Source organism: Python bivittatus, unplaced genomic scaffold, assembly GCF_059951505.1.
Source record: "Python bivittatus isolate LINGU-HERP-01145 unplaced genomic scaffold, Pbiv_v1 ctg000330_np1212, whole genome shotgun sequence".
NCBI classification, from domain to species: Eukaryota; Metazoa; Chordata; class Lepidosauria; order Squamata; family Pythonidae; genus Python; species Python bivittatus.
In genome coordinates, this window is record NW_028277058.1 from 25,286,147 (window position 1) to 25,309,920 (window position 23,774).

At 36.9% G+C, this 23,774-nt stretch overlaps 1 protein-coding gene across 1 annotated transcript in view; it reads right to left on the bottom strand.

Moving 5' to 3' along the window:
- PPFIA2 (PPFI scaffold protein A2) overlaps window positions 1–23,774 on the bottom strand; it is a 207,179-nt gene that overhangs the window by 78,551 nt on the left and 104,854 nt on the right. The window contains exons 3-5 of the mRNA XM_088141851.1: window positions 9,348–9,449; window positions 4,676–4,840; window positions 5–79 (exon numbers count right to left, since the gene is read on the bottom strand). Of these exons, the coding sequence (XP_087997977.1) occupies window positions 5–79; window positions 4,676–4,840; window positions 9,348–9,449 (342 nt within the window). The remainder of the gene's footprint in view (window positions 1–4; window positions 80–4,675; window positions 4,841–9,347; window positions 9,450–23,774) is intronic.

Here is a 23,774-nt window from a genome sequence, read left to right on the forward strand (position 1 = left end):
TTACCTCCTGATTAGCAGCTGCTAGTTCCTCTTCAAGCGCTGAGACTCTTTCTAAAGAAACCCTTAGTCGTTCCCTTACCTAGAAGAAAAATATATTATATAGCAACTTGACTGAATGCTATACATGGAGTCTAGATATTACCAAAACAAGCAAACAGACAAACAAACAAACAAATATACTTGAGTCTTACATTTCATCTTTCCCTCTTATTATGCTGGAATTGGTATTTAGGACATGCTTGATTTAACCATTATTTTCCATGATATGCAAAATGCAGAACTATGGTTTAATTTTGTTTTTACTAAAAGCACAGGAAATCAGAATCTGAAGAAAACCATGGGTTAATATTGGGGTGTATAGATCAGTAAACAATGATGTATACTGTATATAGCAGTTGCCTGATCCAAGGGCCAACTAGCACTTATACATGTTTGGCAAAACATTAAACAGTGCAGTACTTTTTAAATAACTAATAGTATTAGCCAAACATGCTTTTAATCCATGGGCTTAGCACCAAGATGAAGTGAAATTCCAAAGGCCTCAAATAAAGCTCTGTTCTTGCCTAGACAAGAACATGTGTCCAGCCATTAGTGCAAAAGTGAGTGAAAGGAAAGGAAATGGAGCTACTTCTACATCTAAATTTCTGTCTCTGTACCATTTAATTTATTTTTGCTTTAAATTCAGAGGAAGAAGTGAATGGACATGAGAAAGGCAAGCATCTCCTAGTGAATTGCCTCAATGTACACCAATGCACTGGTATTAGCTACAGTGGGCAACAAGGACTCAAGGCTCTATTAAGCTGGGAGGGGATTCCTTGCATATAGCAGTTGTATCTGTATTTGAAAGAACTCCATTTATATCTCCCTCCCTCCCTCCCTCCCTTTCCAAATATAATATAGGCTTGTGCTGTATGCCCTCCCATCACAACCCTCAGGAGAGCCCCAGTGAAGCCTCCTCCTTCTCCTCGGTTGACCCATGGAACTGCCTGCCACTTTGCTGGGGGAGGTGGAACAAAAGGAGCCACAGACCATGAGAAACACTGCATCCCCACTCCCCATTCCAGCATGTCCCCAAGGGCACCCTCCCTCAAGAAAGGAAGAGGGATCACCCAATTGACTACTAGTGCCCCCCGGGAAGCCCTACCTCACCAGCAGGCATCCGAGTCACTCCCTTGTCCTTCTCTCAACACCCACCACTGTTAAGAGACTTAAAATTTCTGTCTCACTTCCAGAGCAGCCAATTGCCACTCACCCGTCAGGCCTTGCCACCAGCCAACTGGGTGCAGGGGGAGGTTGGAAAGAGTTTGGGGATACTCTCCCTCCTTCCTTCCCTCCATCCCTCCCTCATTTCCACATATAATATAGGCTTGTACCATCTGCCCTCCCCTCATGATCCTCAGGAGAGACCCCGTGAAGCCACCTCCTCCTCCTCCTCAGCTGAATTGCAGAACTGCCTGCCACTTTGCTGGAGGGAGGTGGAACAAAGGGAGCTGCAGACCCTGAGGAAAACTGCACCCCTGCTCCCTATTCTGGCATGTCCCCAAGGGCCCCCTCCCTCAAGGAACAGGGCTCACCCATCGACCATCAGTCCCTCCCAGCCAGCCCTACCTCACCAGCAGGCATCCAAGTCACTCCCTCATTCTTCCCTCAATGCCAACCGCTGTTAAGAGATTTAAAATTTGGGGCTCATTTCCAAAGCAGCCAATCACTGCTCACCTATCGGGCCTTGCCACCAGCCAGTTGGGTGCAGGGGACAGAGAGAAAGGGGAAGGAGGTTGGGGATATGCCCATGACAATCACATGACCTGGGCTGACTACAGTGGTGCAGCAGTGCAGCAGTGCTGAAGCAGCCACAACTTTCCCAACTTTCAATCCCATGGGAGTAATGGGTCCTGGATTTTGGACGCATTCTGTAAATTAGCCCATTTAGTCCAAAAATTGTTGCCCTATGACACAGTATTTCACCCAAGGTTACAGACACGAAAGTTTTAGTAGTATATAGATTATGTATATCAAATACAGCGAATAATTATGAATTCTGTCCTGTGAGACTGTTCTGATTCTTTGCTATTGGTTCCCATCCTATTACTTGTTTTTCAGCTGTCCCCTACCATCCAGCATCATGTCTGGAAGACTAGCTGGACAGAGTGAAATTATGAAACAAAAGATATCCTGGGTTTTTATAGCTAGAAACATTCAATCAGCCTCCCCACAAATTAATGGAATATTGATGTGGATTATTGTATTATTAATAGTATTGATATCAAATTATTAATTTGGATTAATGGATTATTAATATTAATAAGATGTCCCCCTAAGAGTTGGGCTAAGGGGAAGATGGGGCCCAGTAAATGTGAATGCTCATGTGTGGGGGAGTGTTGTTTTCGGGTGTTGGGAGTTTGGCAGTTTTATAGTTCTTTTATGTTTTATTGTTGTCCTTGTGAGCCACCCAGAGTTATTGTATTCATACTTCTAGTTGCCATCCTACTATTTATTTTTCTAAACTACAACTTTTGTTGAAGCCCTATGCTCACTGGGATTTTAATAAGGTACTCTTACTAGCCTATGCTCAGACTTTGGGTCTATAACTTTCTGATCTGGTAATAATTGCCCAGTGAAGTTTTGCATTGGCTAAGAAATGCCTTTTTTTGACTGAAATCATTATGTGAAACAATGACAAATCAATTTACCTTTGTGCTTATTTAATTTGATAGATTATTGGGCATCAAGCAATTCAGTCTGCTAAATTCCATCTACTTCCAGGAGGTTGGAATATATAGAAGTAACTAAGAAATCACTGTACTAAAGATACAGTGGTTATCACTTGTTTCATCTATAGGTTAGGGAACTCTTTCGATCTCAATTTTGTATTAAAAAGAATGCAGAAAGATTATTATATAGTTGGGGGAGGGAGAGATTTCTACTTACTGAAGTAATTATTTGCTGAATGTTCAGGCTAATTTTTTATTCATTAATATGCTACGTGAAAAAACTACACAATTACTTTTTTAATGGTGGGTGGCTTTGGGGTTGGGTCTCTTGCAAAGTGAAATTAAATTATAAACCATATTGGTCCCCAAAGAATATTTCTAGCAATGATGCATTATGTAAGTTTTGACTTTACTATTAGACTATTAGATTTAATCACTGGGACTTTATAATATTGTTTGAATGTGTTTGAATAACATTCTCTCAGTAGAATACTAGTCTTCTAATCATATCTGTAACTCTAATCAAATCTGTAAGCTTCATTTCAAATAAAAGGAACAGTAAATGCTTTATGATAGCTTTCTAAGTTTATATGTTATAATTAATATTCATTTCTCAAAACCATCCAGGAATCTATCTGTATAGACAGTAACTATTACTTCCATAGAATTCATTTTAGAAGGAAATATGGCTTCTGCAAATTAACTATGAGTAACTGACTCATTTGGAAGTACCTATTGCATTTGGGGCTTAGGGCTTTGGCCATTTTGTTCATGTAAGATTAGTTTCATTGGTTGGGGTTCCCCAGATTGTTTAGAATTTAAATCTCTGTGCATGTGGTATATCTGCTATCTCCAATGCACATCAGAGATGGGAAGCAAAAAGTTATTTTCATCAGTGCTATGAAAAGTGGCGAAATATAATCCTACTGTTCACTTTCTCATTATGATCCTTTTGTAGCAAATTAGCATTAAAAATAAGGCCTTTCAAAAGAACTAGACAGATCTGCTAGTCATACTATTAAAGTTAAAATCTAATTTCCTCACCAGGCACCATGCAGTGTACAATCTGATATACTGCAACTGCTAAAAGCATCTTTTGAACTGTTGATTACATATTGCAAGACAACTTGATATTCTTCATTAACCCTGGCTTTGATTTTAGATGAACGGAAGACAGGCTCTTAACAAAGTAAATTAATACAGAAGAACAAAGTTCTTCAAGCAATATTCAAAACTGTACTGGAATCTGAGTAATTTTGGGTAAATTTCTCTTTCTTGGATCAGCCTACCTCAGAGGATCTTTGTCAGGGGAATACAATGAGCACAGATCCCATGTAAGCTATATTGAGCTCCTGGAAAAAGGCTGGATTTTAACTCCCTTCCTTATCATTATCATGAAAATACAAAGGTTTCAAACATCTGAAATGTTGGAAAGTATGGAATTCCTTTCAAAAACTTGGGAAGAGAAATAAATTCCTCTGCCTGATAATTTTAAAAGATGTCCACAAGAGCCCCTTGTATGCTGGTGAAAATATTTAGTTCAAAAGTATGGTATGAAAATTTGATACCTGCTCTGGGAATTAATAAATGGCCTTCAAAAGTCTTAAAAAATGTAGCAATAGTTCAATTTTTGCTTTTTAAGAGAGAGAGGGAAAAAAAAGAAGAAGTGGGGAATATACAAATCCTCAGGAAAGCTAATCCTGAATGGGCTGGTACTGGCTTCACCAAAGGGCACATCACATCCATTCAATATAAAGGCTTGCCACGATGAGCACAACATTTTGGCATACGGCTACTGCCTCTGAAGCTTTCTCAAGAAATAAAAAAGAAGAGGTGGGGAAGAACATCCTGAAATACTCATTACCACATATGCCAACAGGATGAGGAACAAATCTTGCATGCTAGTCCGGGGAAAACAAAGAGAGAATATGCAAAGTAAGCAAGCATTTATTTCCATACTGTACCTTTTCATCTAAAGCCTTATGGTGTTCGAACAAAGACTTCAATGCTTTCAGAACCTCAACTTCACTGGAAACTCCTGAGGGAGACTGTGCTTGTCGTTTCACCACTGTCATTCTCAGTGACCTTTCATGTCTTGAAACAAGGCACTCCAAATGTTCCAGTAACAGCTATTTTAACATAAAAAAAAAAATTAGCTCATTTGTACCTAAAGCTCAATGCCACTATATTTCTAAAGTCTAAAACAAAATCATAACAAAACTGGCAGGTGTTCCAATATTAGAAACCTTGTAACACTCTTTTCTCAAGGTCCTGTGTAGACAAGATAGCAAGAAATAAACTATACATAATTACTTGAACTCTTGGAATTAACTGCTTCATTTTCATTTGCTATTTATTTATTCATCAGTTAAATTTATATCCCATCTTTGCTGCAGGAGCTCAAGGCAGTGTACCAGGCATTTTTTCCTCCTATTTTCCCTCACAACAACCTTGTGACTGAGAGAGAACGACTCACCCAAAGTCAACCATGGAGCTTCCATGGCTGAAAGGAGACTTGAATCTGAGTCTCCTGGTCCTAGTCCAATTCACAATATCACACTAGCTGGAGTGGCAAACTAAGAATATCTAATATATTGATATATTGTTAATTGAGACATAATTGAAATAAACTAAAAAAAAATATCAATCAGTATATAAGTACATGTGAAAGTATTATCATTTAGTTATGAGCCAAAGCCTGCTTGCTACTGATGCTACTCACATCAATTCCACATCCAGAAGGAACCCCAAGCTTGGTGTAGGAGGAAGAAGGGATAAAGGGAAGTCACACAACATGTTTGTGATGGCATTACATAAACTTTGTGACTTGTGTTTTTAGATGAGACATTAGGACACGAGAACATAATGGCAGCATTTACATGATGATATCACCTTGGAAGATATTTGGTTTTATACTAGTTTTATTGTATTTTGACAAATATTTATTTGTTGTTTTTATTGTAAATCTCCCAGAGTCACTTCCTTGTGAGATGGGTGGTGTCCAAATTTGAAATATAAATAAATAAATATAAATGTGTGTGATCATTTTATGTCATTGCAGTTTGCTGGTTCTTAATGGGAAGTGAGAATTAACAGCCATTCTGTTTTGTGTAGAGTCTGCTTCAGTTTGTTCTTACAGTCAGTTCTTTAGAATTCAAAGATATGCAGAGGCTTTGACCCTTGCCCTATACAGTAGGATTAGTTGCAACAGCCCAACATTCACCAGGAGGGATCCATCCATGGACAGGGCACAACTGGATGGAAGCCATGAAATCCCTAGCCATTTGTGTCAAGACAGCCTCAAATCCCCCAAGACCAAAAGCCCTGGGTCAGTTTCCAAGACAGGACTAAACTAGGCAGCAGGCCACTGGAACACCAACACAATCTCTCTCTCCTACCCGACTAATCTTAACAAGATACATACTTTGTTTATGAGGCAATAAAAAAGACTAAAATAGGGAAAGCCCCAGGACCAGATGGATTACCTGCATCTTATTAAAAATGCTTTGGAGATAATTGATACAACCTTTGCAAAAAATGATGAACTCTATTCTGGAAAGGGAATTGATACCAGAAAGTTGGAAAGGAGCAAATATTGCTTTAATTCATAAACGACAAGACCCTACTTTACTAAAAAAAAATATCAAACCATTTCTTTCCCCTTTACTGAACAATGATTATAAAGTATTTACTATGATTTTAGCTGAAAGAATGAAGGGAGTTTTGCAAAATTTTATGCACATGAAGATCAATGCAGCTGCTTACCTATAAGTTGAGAGACTTTATAAAAATAGTCATAATATATTAGACTATTTGGAACAACACAATGAAAATAAGTCACATTGGGTTTTTTTGATGCAGAGAAAGCATGACAATTTGAGCTGGACTTTTTTCTTAAAATTTTGGAAAAAATGGATTTTGGAGAAAATGTTATTAAATGGGTAAAATCAATATATACATCACAAACAGAACAAATTACAGTTAATGGTGAATTAACTAAACCTTGTGAAATACAGAAAAGGACAAGACAAGGTTGCCCACTTTCACCATTGTTGTTTATTTTGGCTTTGGGAGTTCTCAACAGAGATATAAGACAAGATGAGAGGATAATGGGGGTGAAGGTGAGGAAAGAAGTATATAAATTAAGGGCATTTGCAGATGATTTGGTTTTAATAGTTGAAAATCCTTTGGAAGGAACAGATATATTAATGAAAAAGTTGAAAGAATTTGGTGCATTATCTGTATTTAAAATTAATAAAGAGAAAATAAAAATATTAACAAAAATATAAGAATGGAAGATCAAAAAGAACTGACTGAAAAAACTGGTTTTCAGATTGAAAAAAAATAGTATCCAGGTATTATTATGTCTAATATGAACTGTATGTTATTTCAGGATAATTGTGTTAAGGTATGGAATGAAATTAAGAAAGAATTACTAAGATGGGAAAAGTTGTGACTATCACTGCTTGGAATAATTTCTGTGATCAAAATAAATGTATTACCTAGAATGATGTTTTTATTTCAAATGATACCTGTTTTGAAAAATGATGCACCTGGTTTGGTTTGGTTGGCGTGGGTTTTTATGGTACAATAAAGTTAATGTAGATTTCAAAAATCACTATGTAAGAAGTGCCATACTGAGAGTATGGAATAAATATAAGCCTAGACTGTGTCCAAAGATACCTTTACTGACCTCAGCACAAGAAGCATTTTATAGAAGAGAAACAGCAGATAGGGGAAAATGGTTAACATATCAAGACTTATTAATACAGGAGGATGGAGAAATTAAGATGAAGTCAAGAGAACAACTGACTGCAGAAGGACATCGTTTTCAATGGTTTTCATATCTTCAATTAAGAGAAAGGTTTAATATGGATAAAAAGACAATTGGAATTGAAAAACACCAAATGGAATTTGAAACTGAATTACAGGTGGTCCCCAGTTTAAGAACAAGTTCCATTCCCAAGGTCTGTCCTTAAATCAAATTTGCATGCAAGCTGGAATAGTATTATTTTATAATACTGTACAAGTAGTATTGTGTATTTAACTTGAATCATTGTGTTCAAAATTTAACTCAAATTTTGCTACAATAGGCTCTGTTCTTAACTATGGGTCATCTGTAACCAGGGCGTTCTTAACTAAGGGTCATACAAATGCTCACTAGTAACTATGAACGCACCTAAATGTTACAGGCCCAAGTGGATTCCATTCAAAGCCTTCAGATAAAACCAAAACTTGTTTTTATCATGTATATCTTTCATATAATTTACATACTTTCAATCCCTGTCACTTCCCCAAAACACCAGGAATTTCATATTTTGAAAACTATTTAAAAGAATGTAAAGAATCCATTAAACAAAATTATATGTATAGCAGTTGTATAGAGACATATCAAATGCTTGTTTTGCACTACATGGAGGAAGGGGGAAAGTACAATGTATAAATCAATATTCATTTCATCTAAAAGGCACAAATTACTATGAATCAGAATTCTAACATGCTTATAGAATGGATGAAGGTATGAATATCTCTAGCGTAGAATGATATCTACTCTATATGCCACTCTAGACCTACATCCACTCCCAGCCATAACACATTATTGCTAAAGTACTAAAGCTGAAACATGTAGGCTCGCTGCTGAGGGCCTGAAGTGTCTGAATGAGCTGATTGAATCCAGTAAGTAAAGAACTGACTTACTTTTATTGAATCAGAAGTAAAACAGCCTCACTAAATTCAAAGCAATATGAAAAGCAGAGCAACTCAGGATAGGCTTAAGAGCATATATGCATACATTTAACTCACAGAACAGAACTTGTTGGAACTTTTTGGTTTCACTTGGTTCTCAGGCAATATGGAAACAGCTGCTTTATTAGTTCTGAACACTGATCTTTGCTACTCAAGGTCTAAGCAAAGTTAAGCCTTTATTACTTAATACAATTCTCTGTTATCACTATTCTGGCAGATGAAACAGATTTCATAATCCTATTTATGATCTTTTGATTCTAAATTTCATATAGAATCTACTTCCAGCACCTTGAATACCAAATGAGCACAAAAAAAAAAAAGGGGGGGGGAATGTTAATTCTGTAGCACTTCTTTTGAAAGATTTCTGGTGGATGAACCATTGTATAGTAGTATTTTCTGGAACATACCTGCTATGAACAGTGGGATTTCTTGAAGAATTATCTTGGGAACACACCACTTCATGAACTCATATTGTTTCATAATTAGTGATCACTAAAAGGTCTTGTGAGGTCAGTAGATTAAAAGCCACAATTTTGTCAATCAATATTCAGGTGTCAGCTATTTGCAGTTTCATATGTGGGTCAAAAGCCAGACTGAGTGACATCTGGGAAGCTATTAAAGGCCAAGTGATCTTGAAACTGTTCAGTAAAATCTATTTTAAAAATAGCTCAAAAAGAAAAACCTGAAAATTAATCAATCTCAAAAATACAAAAATCTGAATTTTAAAAAAATGGTACAAAAGAATGCAATATCACTAACATAGGATATGATTTATGCTCTGCCAAGAGCTGTGCAGATCTAATACAGCCATTATTACATTTCTTCAATAACATCAGATCTAACAGTAAGTCTTCTGATAATGCTGTATAAAATTGATTGTTTTATACTTACTCTTGTATTATTTCTTTCAGCTTTCAGTTCTGAAATTTCTTCTTCTTTTTCCAGTAGTTGTTCCCTACATGCATTTAGTTCTTTTGTAAGTGCAGCAAATTCCTGCAAAGTTAAAGAAATATGTAACATAAAAATACTGCATTATTTTAGAAAATTTCATAAAGATGTTTCAATTTCTCACTAAAAATGGTAAACTTATACAATGATAATGTTTTTGAAATCTTTCTTTGGATTAAAAAAAGTCAGAGAGTTTTGAGAATTATTTTTAAATTTAAATTATTTAAATTAATTTTTTTTTTAAAAAGCACTGTAACTATGTCTTATCTTTCCCAAAAAAGTCAAAGGTAAAGGAACAGGCAAGCCTCCTCATGGCAGCTATTCTGTGAGACCATTCACAAATTTTATTCTGAAATTTCTAAATGTGGCTACTGACCCCAAAACCTTGCCCAGCCCTGTCATAAAGTTTTACCTGATGATTAACACAGGGAGAATCTAAAAATAGTAGCGATCACTGAGAAGTTATTAAATAGAGCACCATGGTATATGATCAGTATGACTAGGATTTGTACCCAGTAAATGAACCAGTTAGTGATCATAATTGTGGTCTTCAAGTGGTCATCCATGCATTTATGCATACATACATACATACATTCTACACATGAATAACAGTTTCATCAGAAATCTGTTACAGAATAGGTAATTTTGGGCAGGGAATATGCCTACATAGCATATTCAGAAAGAAAATCCCACCATTCCCCATAGCTCCTCAGGACTGTTATAATAATTTCAGAACAAGAAATACCCACCAACATAGGCATTTGAAGATGAGCAGGAAGGTGGATTATATGAATGTACAAATAAATCCAAGAACCATAGTTACAGATGAGCAACTTTTTCTTTTTCATTGTTGTCTCTGTACATCACACACATGACTGAATAGCAAGCATATCTGATGGTGGTGGACAGCTGTCCTCTTTAAACCCAAATGCAGACAACAGTGCTCTGGTATAGTGAACATCTATTTTTGCCCCGTCAATCTGGCAATACCAGAAACAATTGAAAACAATTGGACTAAGATAGTAGTGATAGTTTTTCTGAACCAAGCTGCTGATATCAAAAGGGCAGATCTAAAGTACCCTTGCCCACATCAGATATGAATACTGCACATCCATAAAAGCACAGCTTGAGAGGGATGTAAATATGACTTCAGTATTTGCCAAGAGGTTGAAAAGGATAAACAATTTATTTAACAAAAAAGCATCAGTTTTCATGAAGTGATAGTAACTAATTATCAGTATATGGATAGATATAAATGTCTCCTAGATGAAGATGGGATGTGCTTAGTGTAGACCCTCAGGGCACTAGAGAGGTTGAAAGGTAAGATTCAAAATTGGTAAGAAGCATAACCTGGAGGAGAGATACTTCTTATTTATAGTCAAATTGCAATACAGAAGTACACATCTTAAAGATCTAATGAGGCAAAGCAGTTTCCTTGCTGTAGCAGAAGTATGATGCCCTGTAAAGTTACCATACTTAACTACCAGACCAAAATTAGACCACAACACTTCAAAATTGGTCTTATTTCATCATCAGGCTTTAGAACAGTGAAATAATAAAGAAAAAAGTGAACCTCTTGGAATGGAACCAGTTTAACTGGGCCTTTGTGCAAGAGAGCTGCAAACCTTTACAGTAGCAGTTGCGCCGAATGAGAGATGCAATATAGTCAGCAAAGGCATTCAATAGAATTCTACTGCTTGTCTGGTAAGTAGTTTTGTCAGCACCTAACAGTCGATGGTTAGGATCTCCCACACTGAGAAAATGAGCCAAATGAGCCATCCACCTATGCATGGATATGGAAAGGAAAGAGATGCATGGATATGAAAAGGAAAGACTCATTATCAGACACTAAGGTCTAATTTTCAGGATGACTGGCATACTGACTGATTCATTACACATTTTTTTGTCAGAGGATGCCAGAGGACATGATTAGGTTAAGACTCTTTATAACCAGGAGCAGTTATACTGACAGTACTCATGAGGTGATGGAAAGAGCAATAGCCAGGTCATTTGCCAATCTTGGCCTCATGTGGTAAAGATGCAAATTTTCTTGTTATCAGTGAAGAGATCCACCTAATCTCAGCCACAAAACTGTTAGAAAGAAAATCAGAATGTTTCCACTCAGTAAGATACATGGAGATATATTGGTTCTAAATTGGAACTTGTTCAGTTGCTGGAGTTCTTATAAACTGGTCTCAATAAATCTCACTAAAGAAAAATTCTATGAGAATTGTGCTTGGAAAAAGAAAATCCTTTTGATTTAAGAAGCTGTTAAAAAGTATAAGAGATCTCTTTCAGATACTTCACAACTTTTTCTGGCTTCCTTTGATAAGATGGAAGGAGTGTTACTGAATTCCTCAGTACTGGAAATATTTACCAAGCTTCTAGACACCCTGGCTGATCCAATTTAACTAGTGGAGCTTGTTGCTGCATTTATTTCAATAGAGAGACACAAGTGCTCTAGAGGAGGACTGGAACAGACAGAAACAAAGATCAAGGCATACTTTGATGGATCCAGAGATCTAGCAGCCATGAAAGACCACTTCCAGACATGCTCATAAACATGTAGATTGATTTTTTTTCAGAGTTTACTTTATGAAACTTAAACAGGGGATATCTTAATGTCCAAACACAGCAAACACAAATGCATTTCAATAGGCAGCAATGTGAATTTTACTGTCTTATCTGGGACAAAAACAATGTTCCCTGATGTTGGCAACAAAACCAAAAGCTAAAATAAAATAACACTGCAGACAGTAAGTGGATACACAGAGACACGTATATAAACATAAACATAGAATGAAGGGTATGAACTCCCTGTATTTGCCCACTTAAAAGTACTGCCCTTCCAATGCAAAGCAAGATCTTCAGAATATGAAAGGTGTTGATTGTTAGTGAGGTGTCTTCACAATAATTTGCCACTCCAAAGTCACTCCATAAAATGGTTTTGGCAATCCATTAAATGGTTTTGGCAATCCATTATTTTACTATATTACATTAAAAAATATACTAAAATAATTATAAATAACTCTCATGCAATTAAAACAGTCCAGTATCATAAATAAGAATGGTTTCTGTATGATAAACTGTCTGAGGTTTCTATAAGACTAGGCTTTTATCAAACTAATAAATTGTAGATTTGATTATTTATAAATTTCACAGAAATAAACTGCTCATTATCCTGATGCACTAAATTTGTAATATTTGGATTCAGTCCAACTTTATTTCATGGATGAACTAAATTAGTTCTTTGGCTTAATTGTTTTTAGTTGATAATCAGTTCATTTTTTAGAAAAGAAATAATTACATTATCACAAATGACATTGTTATGATTTGCTTGAAAACTGTTCTTGAATTAGAGTCTTCACACATGGATTCTGACCATTTAGTTAAGAAGTAGCACAGTGAAAAATCTTTTTATATCACATTTGTCTTCTAATTAGCCTGCTGTGATGCTATCTATATTTATATGCACCATCTGAAAAGGAAGAAAGCAAGGGACAGCTTACTGCAGTCATGGCCTAATAAAAGATAGTACAGCAAATCCAAAAAAGCTACAAAAAAAATTACATAGTAAGAACACAAGCATAACTACGGAGGAGTAAAAAGGATGTTCTTTTTTATTTTTGTTGTGGATTTTAAAAAGAGAGAAAAGAATATAGTAACATTTTCAGTGTCCTCAGTCACCTATGGACCCCAGATGGTTTCCTTGGTGTCTGGGCAGCCAGTGAGACCTTGGAGCCTTCAAAGGCTTTTTCTCACTACTCAGCAACTCAGCTGTCTGAACAATGGGAAACAAACTGTTTTAACGCTCTCTCCCAGTTACTGAGCAGGATGGTCAGAGCAGAGAACTGGTCTCTGTTTTAGGGTTGGGGTAGGCAAAATAAAGCATTCTGGGCCCTTCCTCCCCAATAATCCTGATCTCAATCTCAAAAGAAGGAAGGGAGAGGTTACAGACAAGATTGCAGCTCCTATCTAAGACAGGTTCTGGGAGGACCACTATGCCTCCTCACTTTAAAAGAAGCACATCATAATTTCCATGGGTCTTCTAAATAGGGTTTTTAGAACATACAAGAAGGTAGCCAGAAGATTCCTTTTCTCCATTTTTAAAGATATAGTTTCCATTGAACAGAGTCTTATTAAGTGAATCAGTTAACAAAGCAAAGGGCAACACATTAAAACAAACAAACTTAACATGCTCCCCCCCAAAAATGCATGTTGGCCTTCAAAATTACTGTTGAGCTAGGATCAAATGCACCCAGATTTAAATTAATTTATTAAAATTTATATGGCAACTCTACTAAAATTTTATAATCTTTGAGGGACTACCTCTTCTCAATTACATCTACCCATCCCAACAGGCCAGGCAGGAAGGGCATGTTACAGGTCCTGTCTGCTAAGGAGCTCCATCTGATAGGACTCAGGAGGTAAGCTTTTTCTGCCATAGCACCTGTCTTTGGAACACCATTCCCCTGGGGTGAGATTGGCCCCAACCCTATTGGCCTTCCAGGGAGCTCTCAAGACGTGGCTTTTCCAGCAGGCCTGGGGATCCCTTGGGAACAGGGAGCCTGCGAGATGGCTTTATTATTTATGAGTTTTTAAACATTCCCATGTTACACGCATGTTTCTTGCTTTCTATGGTTATTTTAAGATGTGTTTCTATTGTTTTGATTTTACTGTACACTACCCAGAGTCACCTTTGTGAGATGGGCTATTACAAATCTGATAGATAAATAAATAATCATGGAACAGCTCAATTTAATTGATAAACTGTTGCTAAAATCACATTTTTTAAACATTTTGTTGCTGATATATAAAAATCATAGAATTAGGAGTAAAATGCCTGAAAATTTATTTTTACTTGATCTAGTGGACTGAAATTAAGCTTCACCAAGCATTTAGGCTTCTCTGTTGTGAAAGTTGACAAAGATCTTCCTCTTGGAATACATCCACAAGCTTTTTTTGAGAATGCTTCATAAGAAAATGAAGCTTATCTTTCATATTTAAAATGAGATTATTCTAGCAGGCTTGGATCTTAAGGGATAATAATAGAATGATACTCATGCTTCATGAAACACAGGTAAAAACCATTTGTTGGCCTAAACATTATCTTAAAAATTATCATGTAGCTTGACATTAGGTGGTGCATAATAGCAGAATCTTCTAACAAATATTTAAATAAAAATTTAAAAATGCAAACTTTTGTTCTACCTTGTTATGTAACAGCTTCCGATGATAATAATCTTTGCTGCCTATTTGCCTCACAGATGCACAGAAAACAAAGAGATGTTGTCATCTAGAATTATTGTTTCTCCTAGATATATTGCATGGTCAGTCATAGTTTAAGGAGCCTCAAGGTAGAAACTGCTTCAGAACTAATACTGTTTGACAGACAGAACTACACCATTAAATTCATAAAGAAACTGCAGGGTTGCAACAGCAATTAAAAAAAAAACCACAAGAACCTAAGCATTAAATTAGTCAGCAGTAATAATCCCACTAGCATATGAAACCCTGAAGGACAAAAACTGTTGAAATGAATACTCTTCCATTTTAAAAGCCCTATATAGGTTAGGTCCAGGCCACCAGAGGACTAACTCCTCCAAAGAGAATATTTCTGTCCTGTTCAGTCAAATTGGGAAAGAATATTATGGGTCCCTTGGGGGAGAGCCTTTCTCAGTAATGGACCATCTTTCTAGAACAAGATACCCACAGAAATCCTGATAGCCTGTACAATTTTAACATTCCAGAAAGTAGTAAAAATCTGGTTTTTCCTGCAAACATTTGGAGTCTGAGCTGGGATTGTTTTTAACTTTTATTAGGGCAATTAAATTTATAGTTTCAGGTTTTAACTACTGTTTTAAGATATTTATACTGTTATGAGTGCTGCCTAGAGTTTGTTGAGATGGGTGGAATATAAATGAGATAGGGATATGTGTGTATATATGGGCACATATGTATACACACATACCTCCCTCTATATATCCTTTACAGCTGCAGACCTCAGAATACAGAAAACCAACAGAAAACACTGCAAACCAGTCAATACTCTTCCCCCAGCTTCCTCCACCTGACCAATGGGACAGTTCCAAAAATGTCACTCAAATGGTGCCCTCCCCACTCCTTGCAAAAATGAAATAAAATAAAATTCTCAATCCACATTTCCAGAACATATGGTGTGCCTTTTAGTGGTTATTTACAAAAGCAAATCTAAATGGCTGCAGTAAAGGGGTACTTGCCAAAACATGAAGCCTTTATTTTAGTTAAAAGCTTATTGCTAGTTGTAACAGTGAAAGGATCCAGAACACAGATGTAACATAAAAGCAGCTTATGTGTAAAGGATTTTCTTACAATGTGCTGCACATAAAATGAGAGCAACTAGTTATGTTTTCTTGGTTTCTAAACCAGATGTTTTAATTGCAGAAGTAAGAAAGGCAAGTCCACAAGTTCAGTATTCCAAATGAGGCTTTCAAGAAAAGGATTGGACTGAAGTGTAATGGATCATAATTTCATATCCATATCTCTTGAGGCCCAGTACAAAAAGAGAGATGAGACAAAATGGACCTAAGACACTTTAGTGTGTTCCAATTAAATTAAAGGCAGGAGTGAGCTGTTTTGCTACATTAACATGCATCATTCTTCATAATTGGCCAAGGGCGAATAAGAACTGGAGTTCAACATCTAGAGAAGTATATGTTGCCTCTTCTTGTGTTAAAGGATGGAGAAGGATTGAAATCTTGGCTGGATAAGACCAAGATGTTTATCCACTTAAGGCTAAGACTGGAGAAAAGAGTTCAGTAAAGTGGAGGATCCATCTGAAGCTGATATCCCCTCCCCCCCCCCAAAAAAAACTTGGTGTTGCCAGTCATTATTCGTTATTGCATATAATTGCTAATACAAAAGAGCTGAGCCTAGTTCAAGGAGAATTTATTTCTGTAAAGAAGTAAAATCAGTTAAAGTATTCTCTTCAGCACACATTCTAATATTTTGCTCTTCAAAGAAGGAAATGATTCTTGTCTCCACTAATCTAGCTGTATAAGTTGTCTCCACTAATCTAGCTGTATAAGTTGTTTCAAAAAGCTTATTTCTTTCAGTAGTTTTAAGAATTACCTTGGAACTACAAACCCAGCATCAGAATACTTAGGCTTATTCAAGTCCAGTTTATTTTATTTTTATTTGATTGTTTATAGTTGAAAATACGTGACAGACTAATTTTGTAGAAATTTCTGAAGCAGCTTGTAAAGAAGAATTGAAAAAAACGAATGTCAGACAAAACCTTGTTGGCTCACACAGTTATGTCGATCCAAACTAGTTTAGTTCATGTCTTTCTGCACAATACAGCCTTTAACTTTTCTTTTTTTGTACAATATTTTTAATTATTCACTTTAATTATGGATGCCATAAGGGGCAAATTTGGGATACTACAAAACATTTTCAAGCAACACAGTGGAGTCAAGTATCATAGACAAGTAATCTTGCACAAATTATTTAAACAATGCAATGCAATACTATACTATATATGTAAAATTCCTTGTCATCATTAACATTATGTTACAAAGACTGAGACTGTAAGGAATTTGACAGCTTTTATCCAGTATAAAATTCAAGTGAAAGGTTATAAAAACATGGCTGTCATAATTAAGTGCTTTATTGAATATTACCAGCTCAGAAACACAAAGAAGTCTTTTTTGGCTGGTTACTACCAAAAATAAGAAGATTTAAATGGGCCATTGAAGGGAAGGAAATTGAGCAGACTAGAAGCTTCAAGCATCTGGGGGTAGAGTTCCAGTCTACAGGTGTCTGGAAGATGCAAACTGATGGTGCTGCTTCACAAGCATAAGGAGTACAGCAACTATTATGAATTTTATTTGGATAAAGGGTAGGGACTGCATAGAAGCAGCTATGAAATGTTTTACAGCAAAACCCTTGGCACAAATGTGGTATGGTACTCAGTTGGGATCATTCCCTCACTATAAATCACTTGAAGCCATACAAAGTTTTTGTGAAACCTTTTTCAAGTGCCTAGATAGTGTATCCAATATGATGTCAGGCCCAGCCCAAGAACAACAGGGAAACAATTCAGCCAGGTTTAGTTCTTTTTTGCTTACACCATGTAGACAGAATCTTGCCAGACTAAATCTGTACTATACTAACCTAATAGATATACTCTGGGAGAATCTAGGGAGTGGCTATCTTAAGTCTCTTCTTCCCACACTCATGCTCTGGACAATGTTGCCTCTTGTCTCCCCCTTATCCTTCCTATAGTGTGCTACCTCCTTCCTGAGAACCTGGATCTCTACTGCATTCCATCACACCACCTCCCCCTTCATAGATACTCTCCATCACATCTGATGCTCAGAAGGGAATTAGAGCAACAAAAGTAGAGGCAAGAGCATGGTTGTTAATACTCACCTATTGGCTCAAATGCCACTTCTTCCCATTAAGACTGATTCCCTTAGTCCTAACAGGCCATTTTCAATCTTTGTGACAGCAAGTAATTCTGGGGAAACTTACTCCTTATGGCTTGCCACCTGAGCAACTGCTCCTTTTGCAATACCCTCAGAGTAAAAGAATCATTAGAGAAAGGATCCTCGATACCGAATTCTAGAATGAAGTCAGCCATGTTCCAGCCCACATAAGAACCAGCACATTTATTCTAGATGGGAACTGGGCAGATACCTAATTACTTTAGCCTCTCCAGCCCAGCAAAGAGCCTTTCTCAGAGCCAGGCTTGATGTTTTACCTTCCTCAGTTCTGAATCAGAGGTTCACCAAAGTCCCTGCATGTATGAGAACCTCTCCATGCAACATAAACACTATTGCAACCATCATACATGTACTTTTACACTGCCCCTATTACTTGAGAAACTGTCATTCTTCCTTTACTGACATGTGTTATAGGTCATAATGAAAGTTTTCTTCTTGATTTTCTCCGTTCAGATAAGGAACACTTTATTACATACAATGTCACTAGATTTTGCAGGGCAGCAATTAAAATTTGAACAGATAATTAAGGATAGTGGGCACGGGTAAATTAAGAGAATTCTTTTTTTTTTTTTTTTTACCTTTATTTGTCTTTACATCCTTCCCTTTTCGCCCATAGTTTTAGTACTAACATCAAGAATGTTTATAGAGGTATCTTAGTGTTTTAATATTATAGTATTGCGCTAATTATCTTTTTTTCCCCTCTTATGGGTTTCAGTGTTATTATTGAAATGGGTGTAATTTTTCCTGCTACAGTGGGGCAAAAAAGTATTTAGTCAGCCACCAATTGTGCAAGTTCTCCCACTTAAAAAGATGAGAGAGGCCTGTAATTTCCATCATAGGTATACCTCAACTATGAGAGACAAAATGCGGAAAAAAATCCAGAAAATCACATTGTCTGATTTTTAAAGAATTTATTTGCAAATCATGGTGGAAAATAAGTATTTGGTCACCTACAAACAAGCAAGATGTCTGGCTCTCACAGACCTTTAACTACTTCTTTAAAAGGCTCCTCTGTCTTCCACTCGTTACCTGTAGTAATGGCACCTGTTTGACCTTGTTATCAGTATAAAAGACACCTGTCCAGAACCTCAAACAGTCACACTCCAAACTCCACTATGGCCAAAACCAAAGAGCTGTTGAAGGACAACAGAAACAAAATTGTAGACCTGCACCAGGCTGGGAAGACTGAATCTGCAATAGGCAAGCAGCTTGGTGTGAAAAAATCAACTGTGGAAGCAATAATTAGACAATGGAAGACATACAAGACCACTGATAATCTCCCTCGATCTGGGGCTCCACACAAGATCTCACCCTGTGGGGTCAAAATGATCACAAGAATGGTGAGCAAAAATCCCAGAACCACACGGGGGGACCTAGTGAATGACCTGCAGAGAGCTGGGACCAAAGTAACAAAGGCTACCATCAGTAACACACTACGCTGCCAGGAACTCAAATCCTGCAGTGCCAGACGTGTCCCCCTGCTTAAGCCAGTACATGTCCGGGCCTGTCTGAAGTTTGCTAGAGAGCATTTGGATGATCCAGAAGAGGATTGGGAGAATGTCATATGGTCAGATGAAACCAAAGTAGGACGTTTTGGTCTAAACTCAACTCGTCGTGTTTGGAGGAGAGAGAATGCTGAGTTGCATCCAAAGAACACCATACCTACTGTGAAGCATGGGGGTGGAAACATCATGCTTTGGGGCTGTTTTTCTGCAAAGGGACCAGGATGACTGATCCGTGTAAAGGAAAGAATGAATGGGGCCATGTATTGTGAGATTTTGAGTGAACACCTCCTTCCATCAGCAAGGGCATTGAAGATGAAACGTGGCTGGGTCTTTCAGCATGACAATGATCCCAAACACACTGCCCGGGCAACGAAGGAGTGGCTTCGTAAGAAGCATTTCAAGGTCCTGGCGTGGCCTAGCCAGTCTCCAGATCTCAACCCCATGGAAAACCTTTGGAGGGAGTTGAAAGTCTGTGTTGCCCAGCGACAGCCCCAAAACATCACTGCTCTAGAGGAGATCTGCATGGAGGAATGGGCCAAAATACCAGCAACAGTGTGTGAAAACCTTGTGAAGACTTACAGAAAACGTTTGACCTCTGTCATTGCCAACAAAGGATATATAACAAAGTATTGAGATGAACTTTTGATATTGACCAAATACTTATTTTCCACCATGATTTGCAAATAAATTCTTTAAAAATCAGACAATGTGATTTTCTGGATTTTTTCCCCCATTTTGTCTCTCATAGTTGAGGTATACCTATGATGAAAATTACAGGCCTCTCTCATCTTTTTAAGTGGGAGAACTTGCACAATTGGTAGCTGACTAAATACTTTTTTGCCCCACTGTAGTATTTTATGCTAGTCTATGACCAAAATTATTTATTTATTTATATATCAAATGTATCACTGCCCGTCTTGTTAAAAAGCAACTCTGGGCAATTTACAGAAGATTGAAATCCTAGTTTAATTGCTCATGAACACAGCCCTTCATTGTATTTTACATATCTAAAATGCATGCACATATGTACAACTAAAGAAAATACATCATGCTACATATAATAATATCCTGGTTGGCTAGTGAATGAGGAAACCTGCTTTCTTGGCTGAAATCAAGCCACTAAGTGGTAGTGAAAGGAGAAATGAATTGTTTTTATATATTATTTGATGAAAGTACAATATCTTTAATCTTTTCACAAAATCTAAATAACAAGACCTACAGATATTGAATCAATGGCTGAGGTAAGGCATTCTGTTGGCAAATAAAAAAACCCTTTCCTATTGATACAAGTTTAGCCCATTTGTAACTTAAGTGGGACTACTGATTCTGACTGAAAATAATTCAGCAGAGAACATCATTTATCAAAGAGAAATAAAGATTTGATTGATTTATGACAACAAATGCTCTCCAGAGAAATCCCTCTTTTCTTTCTTTCTAGAAGAACAAAATAGTCCATAATTGCTGTTTCTGCACTTCCTTACCAAAATAACCAGTGGGAGCACTATAACATTTTGCCCTATTCCATGCTTCTGTTGACATTGCAATGCCTAGCTCTTGACCCCAAAAAACATTGGGGTCTGATTATCAGTGTCAGAACAATTTGGGAAAAAGGAGAAATGCAATACTCTAATAATTCAGGAGATTTCCCAAGCTGGCTGGAAGATGATCAGAATCATAACTAACTGACTTCTAAGAAGAAAGGTAACACTTTTCAGTTTTTTCCCCCTCTAAGTCTATCGCTTGATCCTTGTTATGTAGGCAGTATCACATGTACAAACCCATCTTCTGTGTTATAAACAGAAGAAAATGCCTTATATTAGGTCAAATTAATTGTTTGTTCAGCTCAGTACTGCATTATCTACACTGGTGATGTCCCTCCATTTCAGACATTTCCTACCACTGGCTTGATGGGATCAGGGACTTTCTGCATGGACGTTCTCTACCATTAAGCTATGCAATTTCTCCCTTTAATAATCAAGGCAAAAGAAGAAAATATGTTTTAGGTAAATGGATTTAATAACTTAACCGTAATTGCATTTGTTAAAGTCTCATCAACATGTTAATTTTTGCCTTATTATAAAAGTAGGCCAACACCTATTCGATATAAATAGAACCTTTCCTTTATATGTACAGTATTGCATCTGGCTTACACGTTTTCCCAAATCATGCATTAGAAATTATTTACATGTGTTGATTTTACTTCTTTAGCATTGCTTCTTGTAGGGCAGAAGTGGGATGGAAAATAATAGTTATAGTTGGATAGTTAATCACAGCAAAGACTTCTTGGCTTTTAAAATAACACACAAGTGACACATTAAAAGATGCAGCAGAGAAAAGAGGAAAGCAGGGTCTGATTTCAACAGATGTTCCTGATCAAGGATAGTGAAGAAACTGAGATTAGTGACATCCTGCAGAAACAAACATAGCAGCAGCCTGCCTAAAGTGCTATGATCATTCTTGTCATCAGAAAAGTGTTAAAAGCATAGCAGGGAGGCATAAACATTCTAACCATTAATTAAACACCTTGGCCATCAATCAGTGCCAAAAAATCATGTTAGTAACAAAACTGTCAGCAATCTCTAAATTAATCTAGCAACTGTAATAAAACTCCTTGTTTCAGATTTAAGTGATAAAAAGAACTTTTAAAAATAATGTCATAATGCTCCAAGTCTACAGTATATAGGATTTAAAAGGGCTAGATATTCATAACTCAGAAAAGTAAAGGATACCCAGAGCCTTCAAATTCAACAGCAAATGGAGTTGACAGAAGACAGACTTCTATGCTTTAAAAGCCCCTTCCTTCAAAATAATGAAAGAAATGGAAGGGACATATATGTAGGATTCATTGATTCAAGCAAAATAATCCAGTGACAAAGGAAAGCAATTACTGCTTATCCAGAACACTGAAATGCCAGATCAAATACTACATAACACAAGTAAAATGTTTCCAAAAAACAGCTAATCAAAATCTCCTCTTGCTTTCAGCAACTGATGCATGCAGGAGAGAGTTCACTGGCTATGCCATGAACATCTGCTCAGTATATGCAATTAAACCTTGATGATATCCATCATGCACAATAATTATTAGTTTCCCTTATGTAATCTACTTTACATATTAGAGTTTTCTAAAGTAGCATCTCAGTATCCATGTACTCATACACCTTGCTACTCAAAGAGAGCAAGGGCACACCTGGGACCTTCTCCCAGATAAAAAGAATCCATGGGTTCTTTTTCACCACCCCCAGCAAGAGTTACTCTTTCTCTCTCAATTTCCAAAGAGATGCTTAAAGGAAAAGGTGAGCTGAAGAGATGCATTGGTAAAATTGACAATACAATTATGGTAATTTATTGCACTAGAATAAGAATTACTCCCTCCATAAATTGAGATATAGAATGTAAGCAGAATTGTAGCCAAAGTGGTGCAAATGAAAATTAAATGATCTTTTGCAGTACATTCTTATGGAAAACAAAAACTTTACATTGGGGGCAATACTCTTTTGAAAAGCCCAACGAAGACTATCATGCTCTATTGTCACTTAATGCTATAACTGTTTGTGGAAAGTATTGAAATAGTGGGTTGCGATGGTAGAATAAAAGGTAACATGCTGGAAGATTCTTCTGCTGGAAAGGGAGCATTCTACATTGCATTGTTTGTTGCCCATTTGTCTTTGTATCCCATATAAGCTTTTTTAAAAACCTCGAAAAGCTCAGAAACAATATTCATCTGATCTCACCCACTTATGCCTATTTTCTTTTACTACACCCTGTTTCAATGCATATTGTCTCTACTCTTGGCCACTGAAATCAATCATCCAGTAAGAGAATGGTGAAGTTTTTGGTGCTCTCCTGTACGTGATAGGAGTCATCTACAACATAAAATGCAAGGACAGCCACTATGTAGGACAGACAGGCAGAAGACTAGCAGAGCGTATCTATGAACACCAAATAGCAGTCAGAAGACATGACAAAACCCCTTAATCTCACAACGCATGGACAGACTCAACCACAGTTTAAAATGGAAAACTATTACCATCTTAGACCAAGTCAAATCAAAAAATGCTAGGGGATTCTTGGAAGCTTAGCATTCAGACAAATAAGCCATCAATAGACACAGAGAGATAAACTACTATATACACACCATTTAAAGGAGACAATAAAAAATGTAGGAAAGAAGCAAAAAGACTAGAAAATATCCCCCCCCCAGCAGCCATCACTCAGATACTCTAATCAAGGAACCACCAAGGAGGAAACAACATCCCCACCAAAACTGGCAGGGCAAGCTACTATAAACAGGCAGCAAACCCCGCACTCACTTGCACTGATGTTGCCTAGTTGGATAATGAAACATCTACAAGCAAACAGCCAAGCTCAGAGACCAC